The sequence below is a fragment of the Aspergillus uvarum genome (genome assembly GCF_003184745.1).
Source record: "Aspergillus uvarum CBS 121591 unplaced genomic scaffold BO82scaffold_63, whole genome shotgun sequence".
Lineage (NCBI taxonomy): Eukaryota > Fungi > Ascomycota > Eurotiomycetes > Eurotiales > Aspergillaceae > Aspergillus > Aspergillus uvarum.
This window is the reverse complement of record NW_020291360.1, coordinates 90,047-106,579: the sequence shown is the minus strand read 5'-3', so window position 1 is coordinate 106,579 and position 16,533 is coordinate 90,047. Positions and strand designations below refer to the sequence as shown.

The window sequence follows — 16,533 nt, the reverse complement described above, 5'->3', positions numbered from 1 at the left end:
CTGACTTACTGACAAGCCAACACAGCGAACGACCCGCCAGTCGCCGGCCCATGCAGCCGCCATGCACCAGCCAGTCAGTGCACCACCAAACACCAAACACCAAACACCGTTCGACGGGGTTCAACTCCACCTGGCAGGCTCTCAAGGCGAAGGGTTTCTCTGGGCCCTCGGAAAGAAGAGGGAGAATAGTAGTTTCTGCAGGTAAGGCAATGGCTCGAGGGTCCGAGGGTCCGAGGGATCTCATTTGACCAACATGCAGCTCTTGTTAGGCTGTCAGAGACTGACATGATGCTTTGACAACGACAACGACAGCAACAACAACCGCAACCTGATGATTTCCCGGGGGAACACAGCATGTACAGGCCACAGTACAGGACATACATGCTGTCCCAAGTTCACCGCGGCGGCGGCGTCGGGCCCTGCCATGCTTGCCTAAGGTACGACCACAGCGCTAATCCCGCTGGGGTTAAGACCTGAGCATGGCAGCCCTAAGCCTAATCCAGACGTTAAATCACGTGACACCCGCCTTGAGCCGTCCTTCTGTGCTTTCAACCTCACCAGAAAGCCCCAGCGACGGCATCGTGATTGTTCGGCGCTGCCAATTATCTTCTCCCAAACCATGTTCTTTGCCAGGCGATCGGTAGCTTCGGCGCGGCTACTGCTGCGGAACCAGCAGCCCCATCGATTTGGCTCTCATGCAGCTCACCACGCTACCCCTGTGAACGAGAGCTTCGGCGTACGTTCCCCTACCTACCTAACGGTTCCCTCCAATTGGGAACGATGACCCCGTCCGTGTCGCCCGCGATGGGCTGCTAGGATCTTACGCTGCAAGATCGCATTGTTCCTGCTTCTTCAAATGAGTCATGGGCTAACCCTGAGATCGACCAATCCCAACAGCGGAGTTTCTACGTCACCGTCGGCACCTTCGCTTCCTGCTACGTTATCTACCGCATCCACAAGGCCACCGAGGAGTCCGGCTCCCAGTCTTGGATCTCCAACCTCATCCAGAAGTGGACTCCCTCGGAGCAGGTCTTTGAGCAGAGAAACGCCATCCGGACGGCGGTGATGGAGAAGGCCGCTCGCGACCGTCACTTGTTCGCCAGTCAGGGCCCGAGCGAAACATATGGATTGATGCAACCCGAGTACGATCCTGCTGCAGCCTTCCTACCCTGAGAATCGTGGGCACTAACGTATGCTCTTTGCACTTTTAGGGTCAGCTTCCACGCCGTTCAGCCTATTAACCTTGTCGCCGGCTACGATGCGGACATCAGCAAGGTTGTCGCACACTACGAGCGCAAGAACCAGGCCATTGAGGAGGACCGCGTGGCCCGGATGAAGGATGGCAAGGTCGTTTCTCTCTATGAATAGTTAAGCTGAATCGATTTGAATTGTTTGGTCACAAAACTCTGTCGGTAGACCTGGGAAGCACGACACGTTGTACATGTACATATAACAAGACAGAGGTAAATGGTCTCAGTGTCTCTCTTCCACTATCCCTTGATGGCCGAATTTGTGACGTTGTACCCTTGGGGCTGTCCTATAGTGCTGTAGAGTGAGTCTTGAATCGCCCAGTCACCGTGGACAGCTACGTAACTGATCATGTTGCGCTTCCGTGCCCGAGCCAATGAGAATGCATGTTTATCTAAGCCCAACTATATTCCATCATTCATCATGGCAGCACCAGAATTACCGAGCACTAAAACTCCTATCCAAGCACGATTTCGAGAATTACCCTTCCAACACCTTCAGACTTGATATCTAGTCGCTCTTGCACCCTCAAATTGCCCCCACTGATTCCTCCCACCACAGCAAGGAACTCATCCACCCCACCACCCACCCCGAAGTAGACCTTCTTCGCCGCTATCAAAGCCTTGCTTGAGAATCCTTCCTGCGCAGGCCGACGCAATAAAGCAAGCAACGTTTCCGAGAAGGCTTGCAGCGAGGCAGGAGAATAGATGGTCTCGCTTGCGAGAATCAACGCATCGCTTCTACCCTGTTCACCGGATGAAAACACCAAGTCCACGAATTCGGGCGACCAAGCGCCGGAGACGAATTCGATAGTGATACCTCGCCTTTCGAGGTCTCTCTGGAAGCTGGCGACAAGCTCGGGGCTAATGTCCAGTAATTCATCCTCAGTGGCCCCATCTTCGGGCGATAGAGACTCGGCAGAGAGCGGCTCTCCCTGTGCTGAGACGATGTAGTTCCATGTCAGAAGGAGGTTCGGGAAAGTGACGAGACGGAGCACAGCGGAGTTGTAGTCCGCGAATGTGAAGTGGACCCTTCGCTGAGCATTGGGCTCCATTGATAGCAGCTGTGCGAACAGGGCCAAGGATGGCACGGCAGTGCCTGCCCCGAGCTACAAGGCATAGGAGCATTAGTATGAATGAGCTCCTTGAGCCAGTAGGCCGTCCCAACTGTCCTTGCATTCACTCACCTCGATGAAGTGCCGTTTGTCGGCAGTTTCCGTCATCGCATTGGCGTCGAGAAGCAATTTCGCAAGGTCCAAGGCACATTCCCACGTCTTAAAGCCGCCCTCGTAGAAGTTGGGATTGATGTCGCCTTTTTCAAGCCCCGTGATCAGCTCATAGTTGTCTTCTCTGTCGTCGGCAGTGTCTTCTGCCATCAGCTGGGTTCGAATGTCGTATACATCCCGGCGTGCAAGCATCACCGGCTTCCCTGGGTTTCCATTCTGACAGGTAGGGATGGCAAGCTTATTGTACGAGATTTGAGAGGGGAGTGAGGGAATCTGTAGCACAATTACACCTTGTCACATCTTGATTGAAACAATTGCGGGATTTGAGAGCTTGCTTCCCACGAGGACTTACCCACTCTGACATATCATGACGCTTAGCTGGCACCAACTCGGGCAGGGTATCACTAATGCCTTGTCGGAAAGTAAAGCCTTCTTGAGAGACAACGCCGGTATCATTTTCGTCAATATCAATATCATCCCCCGCAAAGCCAAAGCTGAATGTGGACGACATGATTGTGGCGATTCCGCAATTTAGCCGTTAGCTCTCTCTCCCTCTTTTACAGCTGTCTTTTACCACGTAGGCAATCAGGAAAAAGGAGTGTTGGAATATGCAGAGTAACACTTTCCTAATTCCTTTCCAGTCGATATGGGGTGGGGTACCCTGTATAGATTGCACTGCTGGCGTACAAATGAGTTTGCAACCCTCAAGCAACAGTGCGTAGGCCCAGAAACCAAGTTCTATGAACTATGGGGTGTAGAATGGCAGCATAAAATGCCCACGAGATGTTAGTATTATTACCATGCGTGGTCGAGGTCCTGATCCTCTAAATTTTCTTGCAGGTAAAGGGGAAAAAAGATGACTAATCGTTTTGTATGGCCCATGATTTCCATACAAACAATGTAAGAACGAGAGCTCTGGTCACTCTAGACCTACGAACAATTTCTGTCGAGGTGGGTTCAACAAGTATTTTTCCAAATCCTATGTGATTGCAATTCCATTAAAATCAAGTCTTGAGTAACACATTTTAATAAGCATTTTGCCCAGAAACAGATACATTCATTATCAACCGTGTATGCTGCGCTCCTGATAATGTCACAAGGAGATTCGTGATTATAACTAGAGAAATGAGTTTCTATGCAAGCTCCTCATCATGCACTATACTTCATGCCCCGCTCGGGGTTACGTTCCATCGAGTCTTCAACTGATGGGGTTTGATCTAGCCCTCTAACGGGTTTATCTTCTATCGCAGTAAACAGTTCTCAATCATCAACGACCATTTAATCAAGCGCTGCCGTTCTCAACGGGGTGGCTAGCAGCCACGGCTTTCTTAAGGGCCTGAAGAACATCAGCCGTGAGATCTTCGGCATCTTCAACACCGCAAGAGATGCGAACGAGGTCGTCGTAAACACCGGCGATCTCACGATCGGCCTTGGGGATACCAGCATGGGTCATGGCTGCGGGAACCTCGCAAAGACTCTCAACGCCACCCAAGCTCTCCGCCAGGGTGAAGACCTTGGTGTACTTGCAGAACAAGTGGGCAGCCTGCTCTCCGCCTTTGATACGGAAGCTCAGCATACCACCACCCATGCCTTGCCGATGCTGCTTGACAGCGATAGCGCGCTGCGGGTGAGAGTCGATACCGGGGTAGTTGACAGAAATGACATGGGGAGAGGCCTCGAGGGCCTTGGCGACGGCCGTGGCATTGGTAGTGGCCTCGCGCGCACGCAAGTGGAGAGTCTTCAGACCGCGGTGAGCGAGCCAGCAATCGAATGGAGACGGAACGGCACCAATGGCGTTCTGAAGGAAAGTAAGACGCTCTTTCAAGCTGTCCGAGTTGAACGCGGCAACACCCATGAGGACATCCTATTCCTAATGTTAGCCGATAGACCCTACTGGTCAGGAATCTGAAGCCAAGCGCTTACTGAGTGACCGTTGATGTACTTGGTGACGGAGTGCACGACAATGTCGGCACCATGATCCAAGGGGTTCTGGACATAGGGGCTCATGAAGGTGTTGTCGACGACCACAATGATGTTATATTTGTGCGCGATGGCAGCAACCTTCTCGATATCGACCAAGCCGAGGGTAGGATTGGAAGGGGTCTCGATCCAGACCAGTTTGGTCTCGTTGGGACGGATCAACTGTTCAACATTCTCCTCAATGCTGGGCGTGAATGTCACCTCAACTCCATGGGCAGATGCGACCTTGGTGAAATAGCGATGGGTGCCGCCGTACACATCGGAGACGGAGACAATGTGCGAGCCCGCTGCGAGAGACTGCAGAATCACAGCAGTGGTGGCAGATCCGGAGGAAAAGGCCAGAGCATATTTACCGTGCTCAACGGCAGCGATAGCTTCTTCAAAGTTGTCTCTGGTCTATAGTCAGTGTCCGTCTAACTTGGGAGGGACCCCAAGCTCACTGACCGGTTTGGGTTCGAGCTGCGAGTGTACTCGTATAGACCGACGGGGGAACCAACGCTGGTTTGTGCGAATGTAGTAGACAGAGAGATCTAGTCCTTTCCGGTTAGTAGTTGCGTGATAACAGAGTTCCTAGCGAGGAGAACTGACCGGAGCAATAACAGCGCCGGTGGTAGGATCATGGGGAGCACCAGCATGCACGGCCAAAGTACCGAAGCGGCGTTCCTGGGAGACGGAATCTCCGTTTTGAGCGACCATTATGACGAAATGTGGTGATTGAATGCGGAAAGAGGGTTTGAGAGATCAAAGAAACCAGGAGGAATGGCTCCGATTATATAGTATGCTATGCTAGTGAACCAATTTCACAAAGAAATGATGTGATTCCCCAACGTTGCCGTTTGCGATGGACACAGGACAGGACAAGCGTGTGGACTTATATAGTAAGAGACTGAATGAAGTAGGAGTGGTTTTTGTGCAGGCTGTAAGCACGAAAACGAAGACAGACAGACAGACAGACAGATTTGTAATGAGAGCAGAACCCCCTCGAAAGAAAGGCCTAACTAATATAATTTTTGCCGGAATGCAAATGCGAACCTGCCAAGACTCCCAAGGGCGTAGAAAGGACCAAACTCCCTGCTGAAGAAGAAAAAAAAATCAAAAGAAAGAAAAAAAAATTGAACCAAATTCTCCCAGAGGGACGAAGATGAGTTTCTTTTACGTTGCCGACTGGAGATCTTCCGGAAGTCGATAGGACGAAGTGGCGGGCAAATCCCCACTCCGCCTTCCATTTATTCTTCTTCCCGTTCCACAATTGGATTATACTCTAGACGGAGTACGACTGCCGCCACTAACCGCCCGCCGCCAGTCGGAGATGTCGGACGAGCGTCGGATCTTACTATAGTATGCTAATCTATGTACTGTACATACATGAGTACTGTACATAGTTGATACACACCAAAGAGTCTCTCCGTCTTTCACCGCATGCTTATCAATATCGGTCTTACGCACCGCACGGACTGTTGTATCTCTCTCTCTCTCTCTCCCCCCTCCCATTCTTCCTGTTCAGCGATAATAATCACGATTGTCAGGAAATGATAGAACTAATATTATAATCATAAATAGGTACAAGGTAGGAAGGTATCTAAACATTGCCAATAAGAATGAGAGCAGAAGACACGGTGCTTGTGCTTGGTTAACATCATAAGAACTCATCTTGAAGATCATTCACCCTCAGACAGAATCGCACAAAAGCAAAACTCAATCGCCATCTCCCTATTATTTACACAGGACGGTCCCAGACCGTAGCAAGCAAGAGAAACAGGAATAAGATGGCAGGTTTCAATTCGTCCCGGTGATTTCCAAGTCATACATCCCGAATCCGTACATACATGCGGGGAAAAAAGAACTCTCTAGAACACCCTAAAAGAAACCCCTATACATCGCAGAAAATGCCCAGCCCTAATGCGAACCCGTTTGCCGTTATTGTGAGGTGATTGCATGCCGTGTACAGGTATTGTTCTATCGAGCGGCCATCTGATTGGAGCCAGGCAGGATACCAGCCGATTGATGTAAGGAGTTGACAGGCCGGGAGGAGAGCGAAGGAGATGGCTCTCGTTTGGACGAGGCCGATTGAAAAAGGCCCAGGCGGGCCGACGGAGGAGAGTAAGCAGCATGCTGAGAGGCGCCTTGAGGGGAGCGGTGGTCAAAAGCGCTGTAGGAGGCGGGATGTGGTTTTCGCACGTCAAGCGGGGAGGAGCTTAGAGACCGAAATCCAGACCTCCGGTCTGCATCATAATCGGGGTTGACGAAATGGCCAAGATTGGGAGGAGCTTGTTCTTGATCGAACGGGGTGTTATTGGCTGATGAATTTTCCGCGATGGTGGAGGCTGAGCCGTTGGGCGCGTGGATATCAACCACTCGTTTTTGAGCAGCAGGGGTAGTGTATGCAGGGGCCCGGGGATTCTCGTAAATTCGGGTCTGGGGTCTTTGTGAAAATTGTTGGTGTTGATGGACGGGATGTTGCGGGTTGGCCCATGGTGTCTGCTCCAAGAAGGCCTCCTCTGCTGGTGTGCGGAAGACGCTCGATGACATGGCTGGCATAGTTCCCCGGGGTAAAGTAGGCTGCTGTTGAGTAAGTGGGGGTTTTGTTTCGATGGATATCTGAGTACAAGGGCACGTTAGCAGGGGTTGCCGGTGATTTGCAGCATGACTGAGACAACTTACGCCCATTTTCTCCAGGTCGTCTTCCAGCTCGGAAGGTCGCGCCGCAGACAGCGAAGGCGCCGCAGGGAAGCCAACGTATTTTGCGACTCCGGCCATAATCGAAACTTCTTGATTATACGCTGTTTGATGCGCAATTTGTTGTGAGCGACGCGTCGGGAAAGGAATATAATGCTGTGGACTGACGTCGTCCGTCTTGAATCGATCATGCTGTATAGAGTAAAATTGTTTGCTGATCGCACTAGAATGTTTCTCGCGAATATCCCGAGTCCGCTGGAAATATGTACTGTGTGCTTGCGCCCGTTCAGCCAAACTCTTGTTCAGCAGAGCCTGTATTCGGTACTGGAATAGCGTGTGCTCATATTTGATCTTGGAGTCTCTGTAGCGGGCGAGGCAGTCGAGCTGCCGCAAAAATTCAGGGTGTGTGGGATTCGGACCATTCAACATTTCTAGTTCCCGATTCAGTTTGGAGATTCTCTCGTCGTATATTCTAATTGAGTTACATAGGTCAGTTATGAGGGGCCAGGTGGACCGGTGGTGGTAGCAACTTACTTGTCACGCAACGTTGCGAATTCTCTTTCTAATACGGCTAATGAATCCATAGCAGCCATTCGTTTCGCTGCTAGAAGGAACATGTTAGTTATGTGCCCGTTTATGACCAAAATCGAGCGTGGTCCGCAAAACTTACACTCTTCTTCAAGTTTAGCAGCAGCTTCACTGTCGTCCACATCCTCACCGCGCTCAGCAGTGTCGTCTTCCGCAAGATTGTCATCGACTTCGGCGCTCATGTCACCAATGCCGTTATCCATATCGTCATCTGCATCTCTAGCTTTCCGTCCTTTCCGCTTGCCCTTCTTTGCCCTTTTACCTTTCGTGGGGACTGCATGCGAGGTTAACCCAGGCGTCTCATCTGCCGGTGTATCCTCTTCAATGGCTTTAGAACGGTCTTCCATGGGTTCGGGGCTTAGAGCGATATCGTCTGGGGGTGGATCGCTCAGATCACTCTTCACTGAGCCCCGACGTTTCTGTGACGGTAAGTCATCGTCGTCGATCTCGGTGCCCAGCTCGTCGCCGGACTCCAAGCGCTTGCGTTTTTTGCCAGTGCCTTCTATGGAGAGCGTAGAGCCCTCGCGCCCAGAAGTCTCATCTACCACGTCATTGATACGGGTGATTCTGGAGCGAGGCTTGCTGGGTGAATCGTCTGCAGCATGCTCCTCTTCATCTTCGACATCATCGTACGTCGTCGACTGGGCCAGTTTGCTGGGGCTTGGCTCATAAGCAGCTGCACTCACGACAATGTTTGTTTTGGAACGGAAGTTTGGGGAGTCCTCGATGCGCTCTGTTTCCGCTTCCGAGTCATTTTCCGGTGCCACCCTCTCCGGCTTGGGAGACTCATAATCGGATGGTATATGTTCGGACACATCATCAATCTCACTAAGACTACTCGATCGGTCGTCACCCATTATCGAATCGTCTAGGAGAAGGTTCTGTTCCCCATTGGCGATGGCAGTGTCCATCCCAGGTGTCGCGCCCATCACCGCAGACTCTGTACTCTCGGCGACTTCCATCTTCTTGCGCAGCAATCACCGATAATAAAGCGAGGGGAGCCGAGGTGATTGAAGAAGTATTGAGAGGATTAAGCTGAGATTTGTGGTCGGTAGCCTTATGGGAGGAGGGGGGGGGGGAAGAGGGATGCTGGGAGAGAGGGTCAAAACCGTGGACCTATTGCCGCCAAAGCCAGAAAGTTAGACATAGTATCCAGAGACATTTCGTCAAAGCAACAAAAAAGAATATAGTAAAAACGATAGTCGACCAAGTTCAAAAGCAGGGTTAAGGAAGAGGGGAGCGACAGAGTCCCAAAGGCGGTGCGGAGATTTGATCACACCCCAGATAAAGCGAAAGTCACTCTCGCTCCCGGCTTGGGCTCTGAGAACTGCGCCGGCCCGACAAACAGGGCTCTATGCTCTTGTTCAAGGGTCTGGGACGCTGAATCTAGTGCAGTTGATCCAAAACCGATCCTCCACTGGCTCGAAATGCATTGGGAAACATACCATTCAGCAATGCGCCGACAGTGAAATCCGTAGTGTTTCAGCTGCCGCGACCGAGCACGATTCCCTGAACCACCGCGGTCGCGGAGAAGGAATCAGGGAAGGTAGGCCTATCCACAAATTTCCAGAGCCCCGACCTTGCACCCAGTATGGCTTCAGTTTATGAGGATGCGCAGACGAACTTCTAGTCAACGGGAAGCGAGAGGGATAATGAGAAGGCGGTTGTGGTGGGCGTCGACTCTCAGGAAGCGGGCAGGACGACAAGTGCAGCGTAACGGAAGACTGAGCGGCATGGAAGAGAGAAGCGTAGTCGGCTGTACAAGGAGAACGGATTCAAGTAAAGGTAGGAGAGAGAGGAATGGAATGAAACAAAATTGAATTCGAAACCACCAAGTCTGAAGCGCAGAAGCGAGATGGCAGCTTGAACGGCGCGGGAGGAGGAGGGAGAAGAAGTGCGGCAGCAGCAGTAGCAAGCAGCAGCAAGCAGCAGCAGTAATCATCCTCACCACTCACTAATCAGAGCCGGCGTCACCCTGCTGTATTCCGCCCGTATTGAGTTCTGCCGGCTGTATATTCCTTTCGCCGGATGAGGGCTCACCGCCTGAAGTGGTTTTGGCTAGGGCATTCTCACTACTCCATGGTCTGGGGAAACACCGAGCACGCTTTACACTGGTCATTGCTGCTTTATAATCTTCTTAACCCAATTACAGAAGCGTTGAGCATACTTCAGAAAAAAGTAAGTTGGTTCGCCATCTGAGAGCATAGTTCCACCACATTAGTCTCAATTATTCTTTGGGGGAATAGAGTGAGAGAGCCGACTCCACGTGATCTGCCCCGGCTTTCCGTCGCCAAGACCGCCTCCAAAAAAAGAAAGAGAAAAAAAAGTTGGTTGGAGAAATACGGAAACAGAAACATCCGTCATAAGATTTGCAGCAACGAAAAGCGAACCTGATCACTGTCTCCTGCTCAAGTGGTGGATCATTTATTGTCAAAGGGCTTCCGGCATCTCATAGTTTTCCGCCATAATGGCCAAGACAGAAACATCTGTCTCCCTTCTGGGAACAACTGCCCCCATAGATCCTTCTCTGGCTTCCTTATTCGCGACAAGTGTACGTTTCAGGCTCTTCATCATACCCAAGTGCTAATTGAGCTAACGCATCTCTACACAGGCCGGTCCAGTCAAGCCTCCGACATCAACTGCTTCGGCAGAGAAGCGCGCTGCGAAAGATAAACAAGATGACGAGAGCGAGGATGAGATCTCCGAGCTGGAGGATGAAGAAATGCAAGAGGCTTCAGAGGCTGAGAGTGATCCTGGAAGTGTATCGGCGGTGAAAGACTCCGAGGCCTCTAGTCGGAAGCGGAAGAGGGCGCCGGCAGAAGAAGTCGAAGACTCCTACATGCGTCGCATAGAGAAGGAGCAGCAAAAGGAGGAACTCAAGCGTCGTGAAGAGCAGTCTAAGCGACAAAAGGTTACAGAGGGTGAAAATGAAGACGAGGAGGAGCAGCCTAATGAAAGCGACGATAAAAGCGACAGCGAAGGTGAAGAGGAGACTGCGGTGCTGAAGCATGAGAGTCTTACTGGAGCTGCTGAGAACGCGGAACTGGATAAGTCTAATCGCACTGTGTTCCTTGGCAATGTGTCGAACGAGGCTATCAAGTCTAAGTATGCTAAGAAGACGCTTCTCAAACACCTTGGGTCTTTTCTTGACTCGCTCCCAGAATCCACAGGACCACACAAAGTTGAATCAATCCGCTTCCGCTCGACAGCCTTTGCTAGCGGAGGCAAGGTACCAAAGCGAGCTTCATTCGCAAACAAGGAGGTTTTGGATGACACGACACCATGCACAAACGCATATGCTGTGTACTCAACGGTGCAAGCTGCACGAAAGGCTCCGGCTGCATTGAACGGTACCGTTGTCCTCGATCGCCATCTGCGTGTCGATAGCGTCGCGCATCCCGCTCAAATCGACAACAAGCGGTGTATCTTCGTGGGCAATTTGGACTTCATTGATAACGAGACCAAACCCGATGATGAGAAGAGGAAAAAGCCGCGGGCTCCCGCAGATGTGGAAGAGGGTCTTTGGAGGGTGTTCAATGCTCACACCGGTGGGTCAAAGAAGGATGGTTCTGGCAAGGGCAGCGTCGAGTATGTTCGAGTTGTCCGTGATTCTGCCACGCGTGTTGGAAAAGGGTTCGCCTATGTTCAGTTTTACGATCAAAACTGCGTGGAGGAAGCCCTCCTGCTGGAAGGAAAGCAATACCCACCTATGCTCCCGCGCAAGCTCCGTGTGTCTCGAGCTAGGAAGATCATGAAGAAGCGCGATGATAATGGCAGCAATCGAGGGAAGGCCCCTGGAGGCGCGGATAAGACACTTCAGGGTCGTGCTGGTAAGCTCTTTGGCCGAGCTGGTGCAGCCAAGGTCAAGGCTGCAGGAAGGACCTCCATCTCGCAGAACTCGTTGGTGTTCGAAGGCCAGCGAGCCACGGAAGGAGCATCACGCATCCGAGTCAAGGGTAAGAGTCGTGGATCGAAGGCTAAGCGCAACAGTCGGAGTAGCAAGCGCGCTGCAGCATACAAGGCTGCTGGTGGTAGGAAAGGCAAGGAATAATCTTCCGTTCGTTGTATGGCGCGTTTCATGTATGTAATTTATCATCCCGGGTGGACATAGGACATTGCGAACTTTTGCAAAAGCACAACTGGGTATGAAAGTCAAATCAAATGTATGAGGTTCCTCAGTATGTTTGTCAGGGCTGGTACAGGCCTACATGCTACAAATGTGTACTCATTCTCAAGTTTCGTGGTGCCGTTCGCCTCCAGGAACCCAAGAACAGTGACGTCATTGCGCGGGCGCACCCCTTATCGATTATGAGCTCCTAATCCGTACAAGACTCCTCAGCCATATATTATCCGGTCACCCCCTTCGTAAGCAGAGATCAAGATAAAATTTCCGAATGGATTTAGCTTCGCAAGCTTGACTTCTTTTGTGAGACACACGCGACCTGTCTCCGCTCTAGTCGTCCGGAACACGTGAGGTGCAATAGGAATATTCAAGCGGTCTTACAAGCAAATGCCCGAGACGCTCTAAGCCCTAATGTTGTTGGTCTTTGAGTAGAAGTGGATCAGCCTGCCGTTCACTTGCGACCAGCAATTCGATGTGCTCCTAGGTTCGATGAGATCTAACCTCGTACCTAACAAATTCACCCTCGCAAACGATTCGCTTGTCATCCTGCAGTCTGTTGCTTGATATCAAGCGACTTGGATCACCCATAATGATGCTTCCGTTCGTCCATCGGCTTCGAGGGGGTAGAAGGCCACCGGACCCCTCGGGTAACAACAACGAGACCGGCGCTTCATCGAAGGGAGAAGCGAAGACATTGGATAACGATACATACTGCCCTAGCTGCTACGACGTGCTGAAGGTCCGATACCTGCTGCAGCATATCTGGAAATGGAAGAGAGACTCTGAGGAGCTGTTTCCTTGTGAGCTTGTGGACATGATCGTGGATGCGGCCGAATACTGGGCAACCAGCGAGTCTAGCTTGGAAGGAGAGACGATCATCCGAAAGGATCAGGACCAGGTACTGTTAACAACCGTACCATTGTGCTATGCTGTGGAGGTATGTCCTTACCGCCCCAAGGTGACACCAGTCTCGCATTCAGACGAATAAGGGAAGCTACGACGATGATTCAAACGTACCGGAACTGATGATATCGCATAGACATTGAGATCCGACTCTCCCCAGGTGCTTCCCCATCGTACCGCTCACCCTTGCCGCAAGATCATGTTTACCATCTCAGCCCATGACCAGGGATGGGGTGGCGGTGCCCGCAATAAAGGTTCGTACGACGGGTCTTTTACATGGTTCGACACCCGGATTATTCACTCGGCCCAGAAGCCGCCTCCACCTGGTGAAGAACCGATTCAGGAGAAGCAGCCGGTTCACTTCGAATCGGGCGATCCTCTTTTACTCCCGAGCGCTCATAAACTACAGTCAAACCGAACGGCGGACAAGAATACCCAGCTACATCGTATCACTTGGCATTATCTGGATGATATCCCCAGCGACTCCAGTGAAGCAGAAGAAATCGAAAACAGCCAGGGTCGTGGGCGTGCAACCTTAGATGGTAGTCAAGTTCGTGCCTTAGAAGTGGGTGATGCCATCCAGATCTGGGGGAGAGCTCGATTTGGAGGATGGATCAATAATGTCGAGCGGGTGTTAGTGCGAGTATTCTGGGCTGTGTGATCAAGTTGGAACGATGCTTTCTTTCCAGTTAAGGTGACTTGATTGATTATGCAGGAGAGTTGACTACTGCAAGGATTCCATTTCTATAAAGATTTAACTCGGAGAACTGGCAAGCATATTCGATAGTCCATAGTCTTGGTGTAGGAAGACAATCACATGGAACATGGATAATTGTCGATCTAAGGCGATCTTAGGTCTCTAGAACGAGAAGTGGAAGAAGGGCCACTCTCGACGATAAACGATAGTTATAAGCTGGCACGGCAACACCAGCATCTATCAATAGCATAGTTAAGTAGCCGGCAAATAATTATTGTCTGTACTCTTTCGGCTAAAAACGATTGCCGTGGATAGGAAGAGCATTCTCGTCTACGTTATCATTCAGTGTGCAGTGCCGGCCAGCATACCCCGGATTCCCGCTGGCGGTCAAGACTGACGCGGGGGCGCAGGTGCGTACAGTATTAGTGGTAGCCTGCCTGCCAAATCAGGCACAATGGACAATCACCTCATTCATATAGGAAATCACGCAATTCTGCCGAGCGCCCCATTTGGTTAACTCTCACCTGAATATAATGTCGCGAACTTCCTCGTGGCCAGCAATGTTGGCTGCTTTTACTCTTGTTAGCACACAAAGGATGAAAATGTGAGACAGTCAATCGATCTAGGGGGTTTATGCTGCCTTTCCCTGTACGCCAACACCATTTTCTTCTTTACTTTTGACATTCCTGTGTCGACAAAATGGATGCCAGAATACGCCATGACAGCAGATGACGGAAAGCAAGCAGCAATTGCGGTGGGGCAGGCCGCGTTGGTTGCGCAACCTCCTCAACCATTGATCAGTTGACTGACTCCCAAACAAGAAGCTGCACTGGCTCAGGAACCAGTAACCGGGCTGTTCATCACCGCCTGAACGATTTGATGCGTGATCTCGCCCGAGAGTTGACGCAGACAACACCGTGGACGCCTACCTGTCGGTCTCTTCGGGCACCCTGCGTGGTCAATCGCCGATTGACTTAATCGCCGACTGAGCAATCCATATGGACCTCGCTGTCTCAACAACAGCCCTCCCTGGCTTGCTATCATCTGTGTATATTCCTAGAGTGACCATGACGAGTCTTTTATTTGTCTATCCCCGAAGGGGTTCTGATTTGATTATTTCGCCGAGAATTACTCCGGCAATGCTTTTCAATCGCCTTGAGCTTCTACCTTAAATTGCTCGTTCTTGTTCTCTCCTCTGAAGATATTCAGCTTGCTCCCCGAATTTGCATACTGTGGGTTTTTCACAGTGATCATCTGGAGCTTTGACACGGTACCTCGTTGTTTGAGAGTCTCTACAGTCGGAAAGCGTCCTCAGAATGACACAGCCTCAGAGATGTGCCGCGGTGGTGGTGGGAGCTGGTCCTGCTGGTTTGGCAGTCGTCGGAAGTCTACTAGAAAAGCGGCTTGGTGGGAAAATCGCATGGGTTGATCCATACTTTCAAGGAGGTCGAGTCAATCGGAAATATCGCGAAGTTCCCAGGTAAGCATATACTGATCAGCCACTCTACTTCCGACCGAAACTGCAGCCCGGGAGCTTCCTCGCTGACACCACAGCATCAGCAACACCAAGGTGTCGTTTTTCCAAGCTTATGCTACCGCTGTTCAACCCTTCAGATCCGTGATTGCCGATACCCGCATGCCTAATCCTTTTACGACAATGGCCAAGCTTGACCAGGATAAGACTTGTCATCTGCATCATGCTGCGGATGTGGTTTGTGCGCTCACTGACGGACTCACGAAGATGGACAATGTTCTGCCATGCCAGGGTACAGTCACAGCTGCCAATCTTTCCGAGCAAGTCAGTTCGCGCTGTTCTCCTGGAAAAGCTTCTCTCTTAATGCTAACTGTGTGTAGACATCTGATTGGACAATTCGAATTAAATTTCAAAACTCCCAAGATGAGATTGATGTGATGACACCCCGACTCGTTCTCTGCACGGGTTCATCCCCCACGGAAGTCTCAATCCCCATTTCCGGGCACCACATCGAACGGCTGGACCTAGATCTAGTGCTGAAGCCTAGTGAACTCATCACACATCTTCCCCACAACAAGCCTTCGGAGATTGCGGTGGTAGGAGCCTCCCACAGTGCAATTCTAGCCCTACTCAATTTGGTGGACTTGGCACGCAGCTCCCATCCTGAACTCCGCATCAAATGGTTCACGCGACATCCACTGCGTTACGCGGAGTTTATGGATGGCTGGATCCTCCGAGATAATACTGGGCTCAAGGGTCTTGCCGCTGATTTCGCTCGCCAGCAATTGGAGGATGACAAACTACCCCAGTCCGAGGCCGGCCGCTTCATCACGAAGGTAGACTGCGGGGGCGGCCAGGAATCAGCCCAATACCAGCGGGTCCTGCCATCCTGCACCCATATAGTTCAAGCTGTGGGCTTTACTCGAGACCCACTACCAGAATTATCGGTCAATGGCCGTCCATTGGAGCCTGACTTTGACTCGGTCTCCGGTGGCTTTTATGATCCCGATGGGCGCATTGTCCGAGGCCTTTATGGGGCTGGTATCGCGTTCCCGGAGCGGGTGGTTGATCCATATGGCAATGTTGAACATGCCGTTGGGTTCTTCAAGTTTATGAAATACGTCAAACGGGTGACTCCGCTGTGGGCAGCTTCGTAGATGGATGACCCATAATGTTTTCAATCCGCTAGCGTGTTTGTCCACCCCCGATGCCCGGTTCGATGGCTGTCGCCTCTGGTAGGTTCGCAGCTTGGCATTGGTGGTCTTATCTAGGATCATAATGAATAATGTGATGATATTTGCTGCGCTAAATCTTTTCTCGAAATCCACTGACTACTGTCCGCGGGTTAGTCGCTCGCCTCATCTCTGGGGTATGTATAACGCTTGCCCTGTAGACAGTATTCATAAGGTTTGTTCCACACTCTGGAGCAGCTGGCCCTTACGTTGGCATTTCATGCTCGCAGAGAAAATGTAACATCTTTCTATCTCAAGCATGGATTACAATCTCTTTCCATAATTCAATGTTTATCATATGTTGGTCCTCTTCATTGAATGTCTGATCAGCCTATTGAACCCTAAAGCGGCAGTCTCAGTGACCATGTATGCCAGGGAGTCGGACCA

General features: G+C 51.2%; 7 protein-coding genes across 7 annotated transcripts; 4 read left to right on the top strand and 3 right to left on the bottom strand.

Moving 5' to 3' along the window:
* Positions 1–342: 342 nt before the first annotated feature.
* Positions 343–1,626, top strand: BO82DRAFT_344087 (putative NADH-ubiquinone oxidoreductase 178 kDa subunit). Its single transcript, XM_025633645.1, has 3 exons — positions 343–736; positions 898–1,142; positions 1,212–1,626. The coding sequence occupies exons 1-3, from the start codon at positions 620–622 to the stop codon at positions 1,366–1,368; spliced, it is 519 nt and encodes a 172-aa protein (XP_025488012.1). The 5' UTR covers positions 343–619; the 3' UTR covers positions 1,369–1,626.
* On the bottom strand, positions 1,477–3,263 carry BO82DRAFT_357932 (protein-histidine N-methyltransferase). The gene is made up of 3 exons (XM_025636150.1): positions 2,826–3,263; positions 2,435–2,746; positions 1,477–2,356 (listed from the first exon to the last, which is right to left on the bottom strand). The coding sequence occupies exons 1-3, from the start codon at positions 2,982–2,984 to the stop codon at positions 1,706–1,708; spliced, it is 1,122 nt and encodes a 373-aa protein (XP_025488011.1). The 5' UTR covers positions 2,985–3,263; the 3' UTR covers positions 1,477–1,705.
* A 168-nt stretch (positions 3,264–3,431) lies between these two features.
* Positions 3,432–5,623, bottom strand: BO82DRAFT_344080 (cystathionine gamma-lyase CYS3). The gene is made up of 4 exons (XM_025633644.1): positions 5,042–5,623; positions 4,898–4,983; positions 4,397–4,844; positions 3,432–4,337 (listed from the first exon to the last, which is right to left on the bottom strand). The coding sequence occupies exons 1-4, from the start codon at positions 5,147–5,149 to the stop codon at positions 3,756–3,758; spliced, it is 1,224 nt and encodes a 407-aa protein (XP_025488010.1). The 5' UTR covers positions 5,150–5,623; the 3' UTR covers positions 3,432–3,755.
* Positions 5,624–6,176: 553 nt separating this feature from the next.
* Positions 6,177–8,765, bottom strand: BO82DRAFT_172439 (uncharacterized protein). The gene is made up of 3 exons (XM_025630365.1): positions 7,800–8,765; positions 7,664–7,733; positions 6,177–7,601 (listed from the first exon to the last, which is right to left on the bottom strand). Exons 1-3 carry the CDS (start codon positions 8,677–8,679, stop codon positions 6,410–6,412), a joined length of 2,142 nt encoding a protein of 713 aa, XP_025488009.1. The 5' UTR covers positions 8,680–8,765; the 3' UTR covers positions 6,177–6,409.
* Positions 8,766–9,987: 1,222 nt separating this feature from the next.
* On the top strand, positions 9,988–11,887 carry nop12 (rRNA-processing protein NOP12). The gene is made up of 2 exons (XM_025633643.1): positions 9,988–10,268; positions 10,329–11,887. The coding sequence occupies exons 1-2, from the start codon at positions 10,185–10,187 to the stop codon at positions 11,766–11,768; spliced, it is 1,524 nt and encodes a 507-aa protein (XP_025488008.1). The 5' UTR covers positions 9,988–10,184; the 3' UTR covers positions 11,769–11,887.
* Positions 11,888–12,094: 207 nt separating this feature from the next.
* On the top strand, positions 12,095–13,615 carry BO82DRAFT_318826 (uncharacterized protein). The gene is made up of 2 exons (XM_025632657.1): positions 12,095–12,777; positions 12,880–13,615. Exons 1-2 carry the CDS (start codon positions 12,430–12,432, stop codon positions 13,402–13,404), a joined length of 873 nt encoding a protein of 290 aa, XP_025488007.1. The 5' UTR covers positions 12,095–12,429; the 3' UTR covers positions 13,405–13,615.
* A 1,141-nt stretch (positions 13,616–14,756) lies between these two features.
* Positions 14,757–16,533, top strand: BO82DRAFT_435540 (uncharacterized protein; the record flags this gene model as incomplete). Its single annotated transcript, XM_025641034.1, has 3 exons — positions 14,757–14,920; positions 14,995–15,238; positions 15,295–16,533. The coding sequence occupies 3 exons, from the start codon at positions 14,757–14,759 to the stop codon at positions 16,069–16,071; spliced, it is 1,185 nt and encodes a 394-aa protein (XP_025488006.1). The 3' UTR covers positions 16,072–16,533.